Raw genomic sequence first — 18,127 nt, forward strand, 5'->3', positions numbered from 1 at the left:
TAAATATCATCAGGATAAACATTTTCTTGTAACAGTCCCTTTTGACCTAGTCAGGGCCAATTACCATACCAAGTTTGAGGGTCCTAGGCTCAAATGCTGCATTTTTGTACTAACATGACTATTCCTTGCCCTGGAAGACTTAAATAACATTTAAAACCAATCTCATTAGATGCTGCTGAGATATATTCGTTTACATAAAATAAAGTGAGGTAATTTGTCATAAATTCCATCAAAAGTTATCTACCCTGATTGTACGAGTCCATCTGATGGCACAAATGACATTTCAAATCAGTATCTTCATTGGTTACTGAGATACACCCATTTTAATTTGAAACAAAGGGAGGTAATTTGAAATAAAATCAGTCCATAGATATCTACCCTGATTGCCTCAGTCCAACTAACGACAATAATGAAATTTCAAATGAGTTCTATAAATATTTACCAAGATAAATCCTATCTTTTTAAAATCAGGGGAGGTAATCATGCATTGGTATATGCATGTAAAAGATACAGAGTACAAGCCTATACAACAATATATTAGTAAAGTATTCATATCGATAAATGTTCAATCAAGAGTTATCTAATATGACTATTTCTTACCATGGAAGACAAAAATAACGTTTCAAACAAATCTCATTAGAAGCTGCTAAGGTGTATTCATTTAGATAAAAAATAAAATGAGGTAATTTATCATAAATTCAGCCAATATGTATCTTCACTGATTGTCCAAGTACATCTGTTGACATAAATGAAATTTCAGATCAGTATCTTCATAAGTTACGGAGATATACCCATTTTAATTTGAAATAAAGGGAGGTAATTTGACATAAAATCAGTCCATAGTTATCTAGCCTGATTGTCTCAGTCCAACTAATGACAATAATGAAATTTCCAATAAGTCCTATAAGTACTTACTGATATAAATCCATTTTGATTACAATCAGGGGAGGTAATCAGATATAAAATAACTCTGGAACCTACGGTGGATCTGACAGATTCATCATGGAATTCAAGATTTATTGTTGTTGAAGATATTTTGGAAGTTTGTATCAAATCAAACCATAAATGAAGTCTCTATATGGCTGCAAAAGCCAAAATAGCAAATTTTGGACCTTTAAGGGTCCATAACTCTGGAACCCATGATGGAATCTGGCCAGTTCAAGAAAGGAATCAAGATCTTGTGGTGATACAAGTTGTGTGCAAGTTTGGTTAAAATCAAATCATAAACTAGAAAATGCTTTTGTAAAAAAGTGCATGTCTCCCCCAATGCAAAGTCCTATAGGCAAGAAGTCAATAGGGGTCAGGAGCAAAAGTCAAAGAGACACCGATGGTTGGCTGCAATAGGGATCATCTACTTGGCATGTCCAGTCACCCCCCAAATTTCAACACTTTTGGCCTAGTGGTTCTCAAGTCACTGTTCAGGCTCCTGTGACCTTGACCTTTGATCAAGTGACCTCAAAATAAATAGGGGTCATCTACTCTGCATGTCCAATCATCCTATTAAGTTTCAACATTGTAGGTCAAGTGGTTCTCAAGTTATTTCCAAAAAATGATTTTACATGAACAGGCCACTGTGACCTTGACCTTTAACAGACTGACCCCAAAATCAATAGGGGTCATCTACTCTGCATGTTCAATTATCCTATGAAGTTTCAACATTCTGGATCAAGTGGTTCTCAAGTTATTGATCAGAACTGGTTATCAATGTTCAGGGCCCTGTGACCTTGACCTTTAACGGAGTGGCCCCAAAAACAATAGGGGTCATTTACTCTGCATGAACAATCATCCTATGAAGTTTTAACATTCTGGGTCGAGAGGTTCTCAAGTTATTGATTGGAAATGGTTTTACATGTTCAGGCCCCTGTGGCCTTGACCTTTAACAGAGTGACCCTAAAATCGTTAGGGGTCATCTACTCTGCATGACCAATCATCCTATGAAGTTTCATCATTCTGGGTCAAGTGGTTCTCAAGTTACTGACCGGAAATGGTTTTCAATGTTCGGGCCCCTGTGACCTTGACCTTTCACAGAGTGACCCCAAAATCGTTAGGGTTCATCTACTATGCATGACCAATCATGCAAGTTTGGTTAAAATAAATCATAAATGAAACCACTATCGTGCAGACAAGAAATTGTTGACGGACGGACGTACCGACGACGGACGAAGGGTGATCACAAAAGCTCACCTTGTCACTATGCGACAGGTGAGCTAAAAAAATCTTGGGTGGGTGGGGGGATGGGTGACCAGGGTGGTGGTGGTGGTGACTGGGTGTGGGTACACAACTTCACAAGTTGATAATAAATGTTTATGGGAAAAAATGAAAGAAATTTAATGAAATTCTACCAATTGGTTAGTTTATGTACAAATATGTGGATTTTAAACAATTAAAGGGCAATAACTCTTAAGTTACTAAAGAGATCCTGATGAAATTGAGTGTGCACTACGGTGATCTAAATTCACTTTAGGTGTCATAGTTGGGTCAAATATGTCACAAGTTATGAAGCAGAAATTGCCATATTTATAGTACCCTATATAGTTAACACTAGAGACTTCTAAGGGTCATAACTCTGGTGTTACTTGGGCAATGTGACTGAAACTTGACAGGCCGCATTTCCCAATAGTGGTGAACATGTTTTAAAAATTCTAAACCACTTCCTACATATGGCTCCGGACAGACGGAAGGACGATGCCAAAACTAGATCCCTCCACCTTCGGCGGGAGTTAATAACCATAGGAGAAGATTTTATGAGGAGGTTACAGACCAAGTTTGGTGATGATCCATCAGACAGTTCATGAGAAGAAGTCATTTAAAGTTTTTTCTATTTTTAGCTCTGGCGCCCCTAATGTAAGTCAAACGTAACCATATAAACAAAATTGAGAGAGGACCTTACAAGGATGCTACAAACAAAGTTTGGTGATAATCCATGAAGCAGTTCATGAGACGTTGTTAAATGTTGATTTTTTTTCTTTTTAGCACTGCATGGTCACCCTCTAAAATCTATCAAGCGAAACTATTTAAAAAAATTAAGGAGAGGACCTTAGAAGGATGCTACATACCAAATTTGGTGACAATCCATCAGCAGTACACGAGAAGAAGGCACTTAAATATTTTTTTTTACTTTTAGCCTAAAATCAGTTAAGCACAACCTTCTGAAAAAATCTGAGAGAAGACCTCATAAGGATACTACAGACCAAGTTTGATGATTATCCATGAATTGGTTCATGAGAAAAGGTTGTGAAAAGGTTTTTCAATTTTCATCTTTGGTGACCCCTTAAACCAATCATGCTGATCCATTTGAACAAATTTAAGAGAGGACTTTACAAGGATGCTACAGACCAACTTTGGTGATGATCTACTGAGTGGTTAAAGAGAAAAGGTCATTTCAAGGGTAATTTATTTTTATCTTTGGGGGCCTCTAAAACAAGTCAAGTGGAATCATTTGAACAAACTTACAAGGATGCTAAAGACCTAGTTTGGTGAAGATCAAGAGGTTCAGGAGAAGATGTTGTTTAAAGATGAAAAGCTAACACCAGACTAAGGATAGTCGACACAGACCCATCAAAATATAAACAAGAGCTGTCCATAAGACAGCCAATGCTCGACTATTCGAATGGTTGTCCCAGAAGCAGGATTTTCTAAGTCCAAAAGGGGGCATAATTTGGCCAAAATGCAGGTCAGAGTTATGGGACTTGATGCTATCAACTAGTTTTATAACCCCAAAGACACATGTGAAGTTTCAATTCAATATCTGCATTAGTTTTGGAGATAGTAACATGCATGTAAAACTTTAACCAGGATTTTCTAAGTCCAAAAGGGTGTATAATTTGCTCAAAATACATGTCAGAGTTATGGGACTTGACCCAGTGAGGTTGGTAATTGACCTAGAAAAAGAAAAAATAAGTTTCAAAGCTATATGTCTTTAAATGATAGCGATATGTACTTGCAAGCAAAACTTTAACCAAGGTGTGATGCTGACGCAGACGCCTGGGTGAGTAGAATAGCTAGACTATTCTTTGAATAGTCGAGCTAAAAACAGGTGACTAATGTAGCCCTGAGGTTAACACTATTTCTTTTCTAGTGGCCTAAACTTGAAGATAACTTTCTTTTAAAATCTAATGGTCTCCAAAATATCTAGTGACAAAATCAAACATATTTATTTACTTCTATGAAAATTTCTATTTTCACTTACAAGTAATATGTATGTTTTCAATAAATACTACAATATTGAAACACAGAAAATTTCAGTATTTCTTACAATCACATCCTCCTATTCAAGCTACTTAAATTTAACCCGACAAGCTCTAAATCTTTGGTAGTTCTGCTAGATCTCTGGATTTACAGTTCCCAAATATTTACTGTCAACAGACCAAGGGACCAATGTTAGTGTCAATCCCTAGTAGTCCGCATATTCTTTTCACCTGGGGGTATAATAGAAACAAAGGTATTTACCGGTAGGTACGATCTCTGTAGTTTGTAATCCTTCTCCATCATCTGGTAAATCTTCTCTGTAATAATCTGTTGAAAAAATATAGGATCAAAGGCCATAAAAACGAAAGAATAAAGTATGCAGTACAGAGTTCCCTACCGGAAAAAGGCTATTTCTTTCAACTGCAGCATAACTGCATGATCTGATAACTGGACCAGGAAAATGATCTGAAGCCTTTGATTTCTAAGTGTGACCTCGACTTCTGAGCCATCGGTTTGGGTCACATGACACATCATCTTGTTATGGGGACCATTTGTACTAGGTAATATTAAAAACCTTGATGGAGGGCAGAATTATATAGCAAACGAAGAACAGATCCTGTTAAACTTTGACCTACAAGTGTGGCATTAAACTTTGTGATACATTAGTCAGAGTTAGAAGAACCCATGGTCTTGTTATGGTGAATTTATGTGCCATGTTATTTGAATATCATTTTGTACACTGTAAATTTATTGAACAAGAAAAATTACCTAAAAACTTTGACCTCAGAGTGTGACCTTGACCTTTAATCTAGAAGATGGGCAGAACACACCATCTCATTATGGGGAATATCTGTGTCCAGTAAATTAAATATCAAAATTTCCTGATGGATTGCAATTATGGAGCAGACTCGAAACAGATCCTGTTAATTTTACCTAATGACCTCCTTAACCTTTTAGCTAGGGGTCTGGGAGGCAAGCAAGACATATTGTCTCATTATGTGTACATCTGTGCCTAGCAACATTAAAATACCTTCATGGATTGTGTAGTTATGGAGCACAGAGGGAAAAAATATTGATATTTCACCTCCAAGTGTGACTTTTACCTTTGAGCCAAGGGTCTGGTTCTGCGTCTGCACAATTACAAATTGTCTCATTATAGGGGACATTTGTGCCAAGTAATTTTAAAATCCATTGATCCATGACAGTTATGAAGTAGACACGTAAATGAAGACAGAATGAAGGAAGAAAAAGTGCAATCCTACAGTCATCATAACAGATCTCAGGCCTGGTAGGGGACTAACAATCAATGTTTCTAAACCCTATCAGAAAATGTTATTTGGTCTAGCCTCATGACTTTCACTTTGCCTTATAAACAAGTGCAAAGTCATATTGCACAAAAATTGACAGTTTTCTGAATTCTTGTAAATGTTTCAATATTTTTATGAAACAACAACAGTCACCCACTGTCTAACAATTGACATAATGTGTCCTTAAAATACACTTATATAATTGTATGTAGTAAGACATGACTATAAACAGATCATTCAGGAAGTCACAACTATATTTTCTTTCAATTTATTGGTTCAAAATATATCATCAAAGAGGAAGAATAAAACTGTATTACTTGTAACAAAAAAAAAGAGGATATTTGATAGTTAAAAAAAGTTTTTGAGCTGTTGGCAGAACAGTACGGTTAAGTATTTCAAACTATTTGTTAATACAGAACTGAAAATGGTAAACAAGTTTACCACAGTAAGTGGAAGGAGCATGAAATGAAACAAGAGCTGTCCATAAGACAGCGCGCTCCAGTTTTCTCAGTGCTTGACTCTGAATTAGAGCTTTGCCAGTAAAAAAATTCGAAGTTAAAAAGGGGCATAACTCTGTCAAAATTCAAATCAGAGTTATGGGAATTGTGTCTCCTGGTGTAGACTTTGATAGTAAATAACTATTTTGGGTTTCAAGCCAAAAGCTTTAATAGTAACAGAGATATTTGACTTTATCAAAAAATTTAACAAAAAATTCTACGTTAAAAAGGGGCATAATTTTGTCAAAATTCAAAACAGAGTTATTGCGATTGTTTCTCCTGGTGTAGACTTTGATGGTAAATAAGTATTTTAAGTTTCAAGTCAATAGCTTTGATAGTAACAGAGATATTTGACTTTATCAAAATTTTAACCGAAAATTCTAACTTAAAAAGGGGCATAATTCTGTCAAAATTCAAATCAGAGTTATGGGAATTCTTTCTCCTGGTGTGACTTTGATAGTAAGTAACTATTTTAAGTTTCAAGTCAATAGCTTTGATAGTAACAGAGATATCTGACTTTATCAAAAACTTTAACCAACGGCGACACCGACGCCGACACGAGTACAATAGCTCTACTTTTTCTTCAAAAAGTCGAGCTAAAAATGGAGTGGGAGATTTGAGCAGGTGAAAATGCAGACTGACAAAAAGCATTAACATGTATGGAGGATATATAGAAATCAAAGGCCTGAAGGGCCTGAGAGTCGGCTAATGATTGATGTAGTGGTAGTATAGTCTACTAGTTTCAGTTTGGTTTTAGTTTTTTTTCCCAACTGAACAGAGATTTTGTTACAATAGATGAAATGGACATTCAATCGATGCCTAGTAAAACTTTGACTGACATTATACAAGTATTTAAACCCAATATATTTTTCTAAAATTGAAGAGTGGTTCGCAAAAATAAAAATGTTGAAAGTACAAACTACCATTTGACAGGTGACACTAAGATACTGCCCATGACTATAAATATTTTTCCAGTAAACATTTGCCTCCGGCATTACCAAAACAGGCAATTATCGGCTGGTATATATTCGCACATGATAAAATTTGAATATGAAAATTTATATATTGAAATTTTATAGCGCGGATTGCCACATACAATTTGTAACGGATGGACGAAAGAACTGTTCAGATATTTTACAGATAAGGGGCCTGGCAATAACCGTGCCACACGCTAGGTATTGTTCAATCATATTATAAGGGATGTGAATTTAAAGTATACTTACTTTTGCGTTTAAAGATATGTAAATGTTGCTGAGTGTCAATATATAGTGTCATGAATGTTTACACTGACAGGAAAATTGCGCATTCGAAACTTAGAGAAGTTACTCGGACTAGCTACCAATTTCGGAAAAGATAACCAATATTAATAAATGCAGTTCTTTTTTAGTTAAAACCATCATTTATTCTATTTCAGACCTGTTAACCCCTTCAAAACCATGTCAGTAGTCCCCAAGTCTATGTACTTTCAATTATCCGTTTTGATTCATGTAGACAAACAGGCCCAGACTGGGCTGAAAAAATGTTTGAGCCATTTTTACGTGGTCGGTAGCAGGGTGGGTGTGGGGAGGGGTGTTCCTTCCCGCTTTGAACTGCAGTCAGATTTTGAAATGGGCATTGTGGCAGGTGGTAAAAGGGCAAATGTATCAAACTGTAAAGTGGCAATATGGGGGGAGGGTGTGGGAGGATACCCCCTCCTGCAAGTAGGGTTTGTGGTATCACCACAAGGAAATTTTGAAAATGTAGACCCTTGATACAGCCTTTGGTGCGATTTCTAACTGAAAATTTTATGTTTCAATTTCTAAACATTACCTAGATTCTTTTTAGTATTACAATATTCAAAGTATGAATGACTGTCACTTCATATTTTTACTTTCAGGTCATGCCTCAGCACTAGAATATAAGTCTGATATTGATTCTATGTATGTATTATAAAAATAAATTCTAGAATCATTTCTGTTACAATAATATCTATCATGTCTGTTACTTTAATGTTTGAATTTCATAACACAGCTCGATATTTACCCAAAGTATTATATCCGGATATGATTACACTTTCTTTTATACCGCCAAAATCTCCAGTTTCAACAATAAGCGGACATTTAGCAGCAATTGGCAGTATCTATTATTGAAGTTTACGGTTAAATTACCTCTTATTTAAATCTTTTCATAAAAAAGTTTGTTTCGTCAAAGCAGCCAAACATAGACGATCTACTTTCGATTTCAAAAACTACAAGAAAATACAATTTAATGTTTCGCCGATTTGTTTATTTCTCGAAAAATAAGAATTAATATCATTTTTGATATCAGTAGTAACTAAACAAACCAGTAAGAGCTTCTTCTTCCGATAATTTATCCGTTTACTGACTGCAAAATTCAACCCACGCAAAGTCGTAGAAGAATTGTTATAAACAGATCACGCGTGTTCGCCGAGAAGTGTCCAGAATGTAGTTAGGATTCATCCGCGAAGTCTCGCGGAAGAATTAACGTACTGCACATATCTTATTCGGGTCATTTAAAATGAAGCTCTCATAATTTAATTTCATCGATGTGGTAAACTCTTTGATATTTTGTCTTTCGCTGGATGTTACGCAAGCTTTGTAAGTCTGCGCAATTCATAAAATGCACAGCACAATAAATTTGTTATTTGCGCAATGATTTTAAATATTATTTTTTGAAACGGACAGGGTAACAAATGGATAATTTGGCTAATAAGTTAATATGCAGTTTTTATTTGAATTTGTGAACATCATATTTGCTATTTTGTGACAAAAGGGCATAAAATTCGTCACCATAATCATATGCGCAAATGTATTACCAAATCCCGCAGAATCGTTATGCGTGTGTATGCTTAATGAGTTACCGCGGAAGAAAATACGTGGCTTTATCCGAGTATTGCACAATTACAAGTCATAAATATGACAGATTACATCGTATATTGGTCATAGCAAATAGGACTGACATAAATGAACTTCATTTGATCAAAGAACTCTTTGAAATTAGAGACAATCCAATGGAACTACATCACTTCGCTGTGTTGTGAGGCCATTTAAGAATGAGAAATCGTGCGATAGCAAGGACTCGTCAAACGCTTGACAGCGTTTAGCCGACTCAACAAAATGAACAAGTGCTGTCAGAGGAGGCCGCGCTCGACTATTTTGATGGTGGATAGTGAAGTAAGGCATATTGGAGGAAACTACAGCTATCACTGCAGTGATCAATGTCCTTGACTTGGATGGTGTTGTTGGACAACAGTTTGAATCAAATCCCAGGAATCTGAGTAACAAATGAGATGTGGTGAAATTGCATCAAACTAGATGTGTGTCCATAGGACATAGGTGCCCCCTACTCCTTTCACTGTACATGGTTTCATGACTAAAATATTTTTAACACATATGCAACACAAACTTTTAAGCACTTTATGTGTATTTTTTATAACTCTGGCCCAGCTGAGTGAAATCCCAAAGAGAACACCTGGTGCACAACTTCGTATGCTATATATTATTCTTCTAATGATTTATGACTGCAGGTAAAGTAAATTTCGATGTACATGGGACACAAACTTTTACCTTTTGACTAACTCAAGGGACAAACCTCTGGTCTTGCAAAGTGAAATAAAAAAAATTCACATGATGGAAAATAATTTCATGACTCTAGGTGAAATATTTTTTCAAGACATATGCAACACAAACTTATAAGCACTTTATGCGTATTTTTTAATAAGTCAAGGACCATAACTCTAGTCTGGTTGAGTAAAATCTCAAAAAGAAAACCAGGTGCACAACTTCGCATGCTATATAACATTCCCGTAATGTTTTATGACTCTTTAAGTCAAATACTTTTTGAGATATCTGCCACACAAACTCATATGACTTTTGTGCATAGTTTTGACAATCATGGGCCATAACTCTGGTCTGACTAAAATAAATCTGAAACAAAATCACAGGTGCACAACTTCATATGCTGAATAATATTCCTATGATGTTTCATGACCCTAGGTCAAATACTTTCTGAGATATGTGCTAAACACATAAATTAATGCCCTTTTATACAGTCATATTTTTGACTAAGTCAAGGACCATAACTCTAGGCTGGCTGAGGGATATCTCTAACAAAAGAGATACATGCGACACAAATTTAGGCCCTGTTTATGCATAAATATTTTTGACTAAGTTAAGAGTCATAACTCTGGTCTGACTGTGTGAGATAACTCTGGTCTGACTGTGTGAGATTCAAATTAAAGCATCAGATAAACAACTTCCCGTGCTGAATAAGAATCCTGTGAGGTTTGATGACTCCAGGTCAAATACTTATTGAGATATGCACGACACAAATTTGCACTGACAGACGGACAGACAAGGGCAATTCTTAGTGCACCCTAAAAAATTGGGTGGTGTGAGGGGGGAGGATAGGGTAAAAAGTAAAGTTAGCTAAGCCATTTAAATATATAAGGGATATAATATAGATTAATCAGTTTCAGTTTTATAATTCTTGGAGTTAAGTTTGAATCAAAATGTATTCAGCTATAACTAAGACATTGTGTATTTAAGGTAGTAGAGGTGTAATAGCAATGTTTACAAAATAGCATTTGCTTGGTATATTCTTAAAGAAAACCGTGTTTCGCATTGCTTTGCAATTTTTTGATAACATTTACCGTGCCGTTTTTTCAAAATTTTGTATAACTTATGGTATCTCCCCTAGCTCAAGTAGAGACAAATTTCAAAGTGATGACCACTTTACAAAACGTTTGCAGAGAACTCACTTTACCATTAATTTTAATAAAAGAATCATCAAACTATTGGTAAACAATTATAAAACACAAAATAAAAATATGAGTATCATTTTATCTAGGGTTCTTCAAGTAAACGGACTTAATGATACAGAATTCTAACTTCAACATTGAAAAAATGAGGTCGAATCCTGTGTTTCTGTTTTGAATTTTTCTTACTTCATTCAAGAATGACCTTGGGGCAGACGTAAAACCTACCTAAATTTCTTCCACAATATGTAATCTAAAGAGTGAAAGCAAAATAGAGAACTTTTACCACATGTAACTCAATATTTTTAAAGATGTGTAACTCTACCCCTTCTGTTTAAGTTGTAAATTCACTTTGAACAGCAAGAAAACGCTTATCAAATTATGTTTCTCAATTTTTGTACAATAAATCAATCATAGGTCTTGAAAGAAGTAAAAACTTAACAGAAAACAAGAGCACCGCCTTGCGGGTGCTGACGCTCATCTGATTTTTTTTGTGTAATAGAAATATTGTCCTACCCATGATTTTCTAAGTCTTAAAAGGGCCATCATTCTTGCAAAAAGCAGGATAGAGTTATGTTTCTTGATGTACAGTGTCCACTTATGATGGTGAAAAACTGTTGCAAGTTTTAAAGCAATAGCTTTGATAGTTTATGAGAAAAGTTGACTTAAACATAATACTCAACCAAGAAAATGATTTTCTAAGTCCAAAAGGGGCAATAATTATTGCAAAAAGCAGGATGGAGTTATGTTGCTTGCTGTACAGGGTCAGCTTATGATGGTGAACAAGTGTTGCAAGTTTCAAAGCAATAGCTTTGATAGTTTAAGAGAAAAAGTTGACCTAAACATAAAACTTAACCAAGAAATCTGATATTTTCTAAGTCCAAAAGGGGCCATAAATCTTGCAAAAAGCAGAACGGAGTTATGTTTCTTGCTATACAGGGTCAACTTATGATGGTGAACAAGTGTTGCAAGTTTTAAAGCAATAGCTTTGATAGTTTAGGATAAAAGCTGACCTAAACATAAAACTTAACCAAGAAAACTGATTTTCTAAGTCCAAAAGGAGCAATAAATCTTGCAAAAAGCAAGATGGAGTTATGTTTCTTGATGTACAGGGTCTGCTTATGATGGTGAACAAGTATTCCAAGTTTCAAAGCAATAGCTTTGATAGTTTAGGAGAAAAGTTGACCTAAACATAAAACTTAATCAAGAAATCTGATATTTTCTAAGTACAAAAGGGGCCATAAATCTGGCAAAAAGCAAGATGGAGTTATGTTTCTTGCTATAAAGGGTCAGCTTATGATGGTGAACAAGTATTCCAAGTTTCAAAGCAATAGCTTTGATAGTTTAGGAGAAAAGCTGACCTAAACATAAAACTTAACCAGGCAACGCCGACGCAGACGCCGACGCCGACGCCGACAACCGCTCAAGTGATGACAATAACTCATCATTTTTTTTCAAAAAATCAGATGAGCTAAAAATGAAAAATATGAGAAAAAAAATTGGTCTAAATAGGGCTTGAACCTACGCCCCCTGAGAATTGCAGTAAAAGTGGATTTATGTTAGGAATTGAATACTCTTCAAAAAGGAGGTACTCTATTACACCTCTACTACCTTAAATCATCAACTGTACTAACATCATGAAGTACATTGTATTACACTTAAATTATCCAGTGCATTGTAATGTACTTAAATCACCTAAAGTGCTGTAATGTACTTAAATCACCTAAAGTGTTGTAATGTACTTAAATCACCTAAAGTGTTGTAATGTTTTTAAATCATCAAGAGTATTGTAATGTACTTACATCACTTGGTACTTTGTAATGTACTTGTAAATATCACTTGGTCAATTGTAATGTACTTACATAATCTACTATAGTGTAATGTACTTAAATCACCTAAAGTGTTGTAATGTATTTACATCATCATGTACGTATCACCCAGTGTGTTGTAATGTATTTACATCATCATGTACGTATCACCTAGTGTGTTGTAATGTATTTACATCATCATGTACGCATCACCTAGTGTGTTGTAATGTATTTACATCATCATGTATGCATCACCTAGTGTGTTGTAATGTATTTACATCATCATGTACGCATCACCTAAAGTGTTGTAATGTATTTACATCATCATGTACGCATCACCTAGTGTGTTGTAATGTATTTACATCATCATGTACGTATCACCTAGTGTGTTGTACTGTCCTTAATCATCAAGTATTTGTAATGTACTTACATCACCTAGTGCATTGTAATGTTTCTGATTATAATGGTGGTTCCCTTCCTGAACATTAAACTCAAACGGTTCATCTGTACCTTTCTTCCGCAGCTTACCCTCTATAACATTTAAAAAGAATACATTTTAATCATAACTTGGAGACAATCTTTATACTGTAACTACAGTGTAACTTCTCCAAAGCAAACACACTGGTAAAGCCCTTTTGTATTTGATGTATATATGTTAATGCTCTGGACAATTTAATTTACCACTGTACTATGAAATAAGCAATATACATGGGAGATTAATTATTGTGGGTTTCGTGGTTGTGTCAATCTACAACATTCCTGTTCATCTTATCATCAAAATATTAAATCGACCAATCTGTACAAAATGTTATGGGAAAGAAATTTTCTGTCTTTTGCCATGTAATTTGTTTCAAACTTTACAACGGTTGAATTCTTTAAGAAGACAGTCATTCAAATGGCTACAAGATCTGTGGTTCTACCATGTGCTTTCTATGTTTGAATTTATCCAAGGTCCTACCATGTCCTCCCAAATTAAACTGTTGTGATTTAAAATGAAACAAGTGAATGAAGTATTGCCATGCAATACAAAGTCCCCTACTGGAAGGCACCTAATTTTCTCTACTGTTATTTATAGTAATAACAAATGGAAGTTAATCCTAAACAAGAGCTGTCTCCATAGGATGACATATGCCCCCGATGGCACTTTGAATGAGTAGTTATGGCCGATGTTAGAGTTTAGGACCTTTGACCTACGGAGCTGGGTCTTGCGCGCAACACGTCTTACTGTGGTACACATTCATGCCAAGTTATTTGAAAATCCATCCATGGTTGACAAAGATATGGACCGGACACGCCCATCAATGCACTATCCTTTAAAGTCTAAGTGTGACCTTGACCTTTGAGCTACGGACCTGGGTCTTGCGCGCGACACGTCGTCTTACTGTGGTACACATTCACGCCAAGTTATTTGAAAATCTATCCATCGATGACAAAGATATGGACCGGACACGCCCATCAATGCACTATCCTTTAATGTCTAAGTGTAACCTTGACCTTTGAGCTACGGACCTGGGTCTTGCGCGCAACACGTCGTCTTACTGTGGTACACATTCAGGCCAAGTTATTTGAAAATCCATCCATCGATGACAAAAATATGGACCGGACACGCCCATCAATACACTATCCTTTAATGTCCAAGTGTGACCTTGACCTTTGAGCTACGGACCTGGGTCTTGCACGCAACATGTCGTCTTACTGTGGTACACATTCATGCCAAGTTATTTGAAAATCCATCCATCGATGACAAAGATATGGACCGGACACGCCCATCAATGCACTATCCTTTAATGTCCAAGTGTGACCTTGACCTTTGAGCTACGGACCTGGGTCTTGCGCGCGACACGTAGACTTACTGTAGTACACATTCATGCCAAGTTATTTGAAAATCCATCCATCGATGACAAAGATATGGACCGGACACGAAAATTGCGGACAAACTGACAGACTGACAGACCGACAGACGGACAGACGGTTCAAAAACTATATGCCTCCCTTCGGGGGCATAAAAAAAACAAGAGGGCCAAGATGGCCCTAGGTCGCTCACCTGAGAAACATACCATAACAGTGTAAACATGTTTGACCTCGTGATTTCATGGAAACAAATATTCTGGCCAATTTTCATTAGGATTGGACCAAAAATGTGGTCTCTTAAAGTTTAAACAAGTATTTTCTTTGATATGACCTAGTGACCTAGATTTTGACCCCAGATGACCAATATTCGAACTCCACCTAGATTTCATCAAGGCAGTCATTCTGACCAAATTTCATAAAGATCAGTTGAAAAATACAGCCTCTATCGCATACACAAGGTTTTTCTTTGATTTGACCTAGTGACCTAGTTTTTGATCCAAGATGACCCATATTCAAATTCCACCTAGATTTCATCAAGGCAATCATTCTGACCAAATTTCATGAAGATCAACTGAAAAATACAGCCTCTATCGCATACACATTGTTTTTTCTTTGATTTGACCTAGTTTTTGATCCCAGATAATCCACATTCAAACTCGACTTAGATTTAATCAAGGCAATCATTCTGACCAAATTTCATGAAGATCAATTGAAAAATACAGCCTCTATCGCATACACAAGGTTTTTCTTTGATTTGACCTAGTGACCTAGTTTTTGATCCAAGATGACCCATATTCAAATTCCACCTAGATTTCATCAAGGCAATCATTCTGACCAAATTTCATGAAGATCAACTGAAAAATACAGCCTCTATCGCATACACATTGTTTTTTCTTTGATTTGACCTAGTTTTTGATCCCAGATAATCCACATTCAAACTCGACTTAGATTTAATCAAGGCAATCATTCTGACCAAATTTCATGAAGATCAATTGAAAAATACAGCCTCTATCGCATACACAAGGTTTTTCTTTGATTTGACCTAGTGACCTAGTTTTTGATCCAAGATGACCCATATTCAAATTCCACCTAGATTTCATCAAGGCAATCATTCTGACCAAATTTCATGAAGATCAACTGAAAAATACAGCCTCTATCGCATACACATTGTTTTTTCTTTGATTTGACCTAGTTTTTGATCCCAGATAATCCACATTCAAACTCGACTTAGATTTAATCAAGGCAATCATTCTGACCAAATTTCATGAAGATCAATTGAAAAATACAGCCTCTATCGCATACACAAGGTTTTTCTTTGATTTGACCTAGTGACCTAGTTTTTGACCCCAGATGACCCATTTTCGAACTCGGCCTAGATTTCATCAAGGTTATCATTCTGACCAAATTTCATGAAGATCAGTTGAAAAATACAGCCTCTATCGCATACACAAGCTAAATGTTGACGGACGACAGACGACGGACGACGGACATCGAGCGATCAAAAAAACTCACCTGAGCAGGTGAGCTAAAAAAAAAAAAAAAAAAAAAAAAAAAAAAAAAAAAAAAAATTGTAATACAAATCCAAACAAAACTCTTTACCAGGTAGAGATATGTCAAAATACACCTAAAAATGGGATGTAACATGCATGTTGTACCACAGAAAAATGGTATCGATTTTTCCCTATGGCCAGTAATAAAAATGATACAATAAAAGCTATTTATAGTAAAAACAAAGGGAAGTAATTCTAAAGACAAGAATGCCTCATGGTGGTAAACATTTGTGCCAAGTTACATCAAAATCCCTCCATGCATAAAGAAGAAATGCTCTGGACAAAGTCATTTTTGAGTTTGACCTTTGAACTCTTAAGTGTGACCTTGACCTTAGACCTAGGGACCTGGTTCTTGCACATGACAATCTGTCTCATGGTGGTGAACATTTGTGCCAAGTAACATCAAAATCCCTCCATGCATAAAGAAGAAATGCTCTGGACAAAGTCATTCTTGTATCTGACTTTTGGCCTCTAAGTGTGAACTTGACCTTAGACCTAGGGACCTGGTTCTTGCGTATGACACTCTAACTCATGGTGGTGAACATTTGTGCCATGTAACATTAAAATTCATTTAAGGATTGCTGATTTACAGACTGGACAGGGAAAAAAAACCTTTTGGCCTTTGTCTTCCAAGTGTGACCTTGACCTTTCAGCTAAGGGCCCGAGTTTTGCGCATAACATGTTGTCTGTGCCAACTGATATCTAAATCCTGTTTAGCATGACTAAGTTATAAACCGGACAGGAAAAAAATCATATTGACCTTAAATGAACTCCAAGTGTGGCCTTGACTTTTAAGCTATGGTTCTTGGTGTTGCACATAACACATCGCCTCATCATGGGGAACATTTAAGCTAAGTAATATTGTAATCCCTTAATGGATGACAGAGTTATGGACCGGAAAGGAAAAAATACCTGTTGACCTTTGACCTCCAATTGTGACCTTGACCTCCGGATTTTGGGCATGACACATCGTCTCATCAAAGGGAATATTTGTACCAAGTAATATTAAAATCCCTTCATGAATGACAAGAGTTATGGACCGGACATGAAACAGTCCATGTTCATGCCATTTGACTGCCAAGTGTGACCTTAACCTTTGAGCTAGGGGTCTGAAAGTTGTGTATGACACATCATCTTATTATGAGGTACATGTGTGCCATGTAAAATTAAAATCCCTTCATGGATGGCAGAATTATGGACCGGACAGGAAAAAAAGCCCTGTTGACATTTGACCTCCAATTGTGACCTTGACCTTTGAGCCAGGAGTCTGGCTTTTAAGCACGACACATCATCTCATCATGGGGAACATTTGTGCCAAGTAATATTAAAATCCCTTCATGAATGACAGACTTATGGACTGGACAAGAAGTTGAGGACGGATGGAATGACAGAATGACGGACAGAAAAGTGCATTCCTATAGTCCCCGAAACTGGTTTTCAAGATGTATGGGACTAATAAACATCAAGCTCCACAGCCTGTATGTATCAAACTGAAACAAGAGCTCTGCCAAGCTAGGCAATATACGCCCAAAGGGTTACATCAGAGGATGGCAGCAAAATTTAAAGAACTGTTGAAGCCCAAAGGACAGAAACAACAAAGGGAAGAAATAAAAAAAAAAAATTCTAAATCCACAAAAAAATCCTTACCAGGTACAGGTATGTCAAAATACACCTAAAAATTGGAGGTACCATACATGTTGTACCACAGAAAAGTGCTCGGTTTTTCCCTACGGCCAATAATAAAAAAGTTTCAAAATAAGCTATTTATAGTAACATAAAAGGAAAGTACCGTATAACCCCGTTTAAACGCCCCCAGGGGCGATGCATTTTACGAAAAATTTGATCCGAACAATGTCAGTAACTCGTATAAACGCCCCCCTATTCATCCCAATTTATGCACTGACATAACCCGATACGTAATCGTATTGGGAATCTGTGTAAAGTCTAAGTGACATCATCCGAGTTAAATTCGATCAATACTGTAGCGTTTATAGCGTGGCATATTCAGTACTTTAATACACACAGTAGATTTATTTGTGCCATGCCTGTTGACGTGTTTAAAAGTTTGTGTTAATAAAGTGTTTTTTTTAAAAATTCATTTGTATTGTTATGGAATTGTTATTATCTGGATATTATTGTGTTGGATCTAGGACCAATTTTTGAAGGTAAG

At 36.1% G+C, this 18,127-nt stretch overlaps 1 protein-coding gene across 2 annotated transcripts in view; it reads right to left on the bottom strand.

Moving 5' to 3' along the window:
* Positions 1-18,127, bottom strand: part of LOC123566552 (cotranscriptional regulator FAM172A homolog) — an 81,123-nt gene that overhangs the window by 40,862 nt on the left and 22,134 nt on the right. For both annotated transcript variants that reach the window (XM_045360761.2, XM_045360763.2), the window contains 2 exons: positions 12,987-13,087; positions 4,450-4,515 (listed from right to left, as the gene is read on the bottom strand). In XM_045360761.2, coding sequence (XP_045216696.1) covers positions 4,450-4,515; positions 12,987-13,087 — 167 coding nt within the window. The remainder of the gene's footprint in view (positions 1-4,449; positions 4,516-12,986; positions 13,088-18,127) is intronic.

This window comes from Mercenaria mercenaria, chromosome 8, assembly GCF_021730395.1.
Source record: "Mercenaria mercenaria strain notata chromosome 8, MADL_Memer_1, whole genome shotgun sequence".
NCBI classification, from domain to species: Eukaryota; Metazoa; Mollusca; class Bivalvia; order Venerida; family Veneridae; genus Mercenaria; species Mercenaria mercenaria.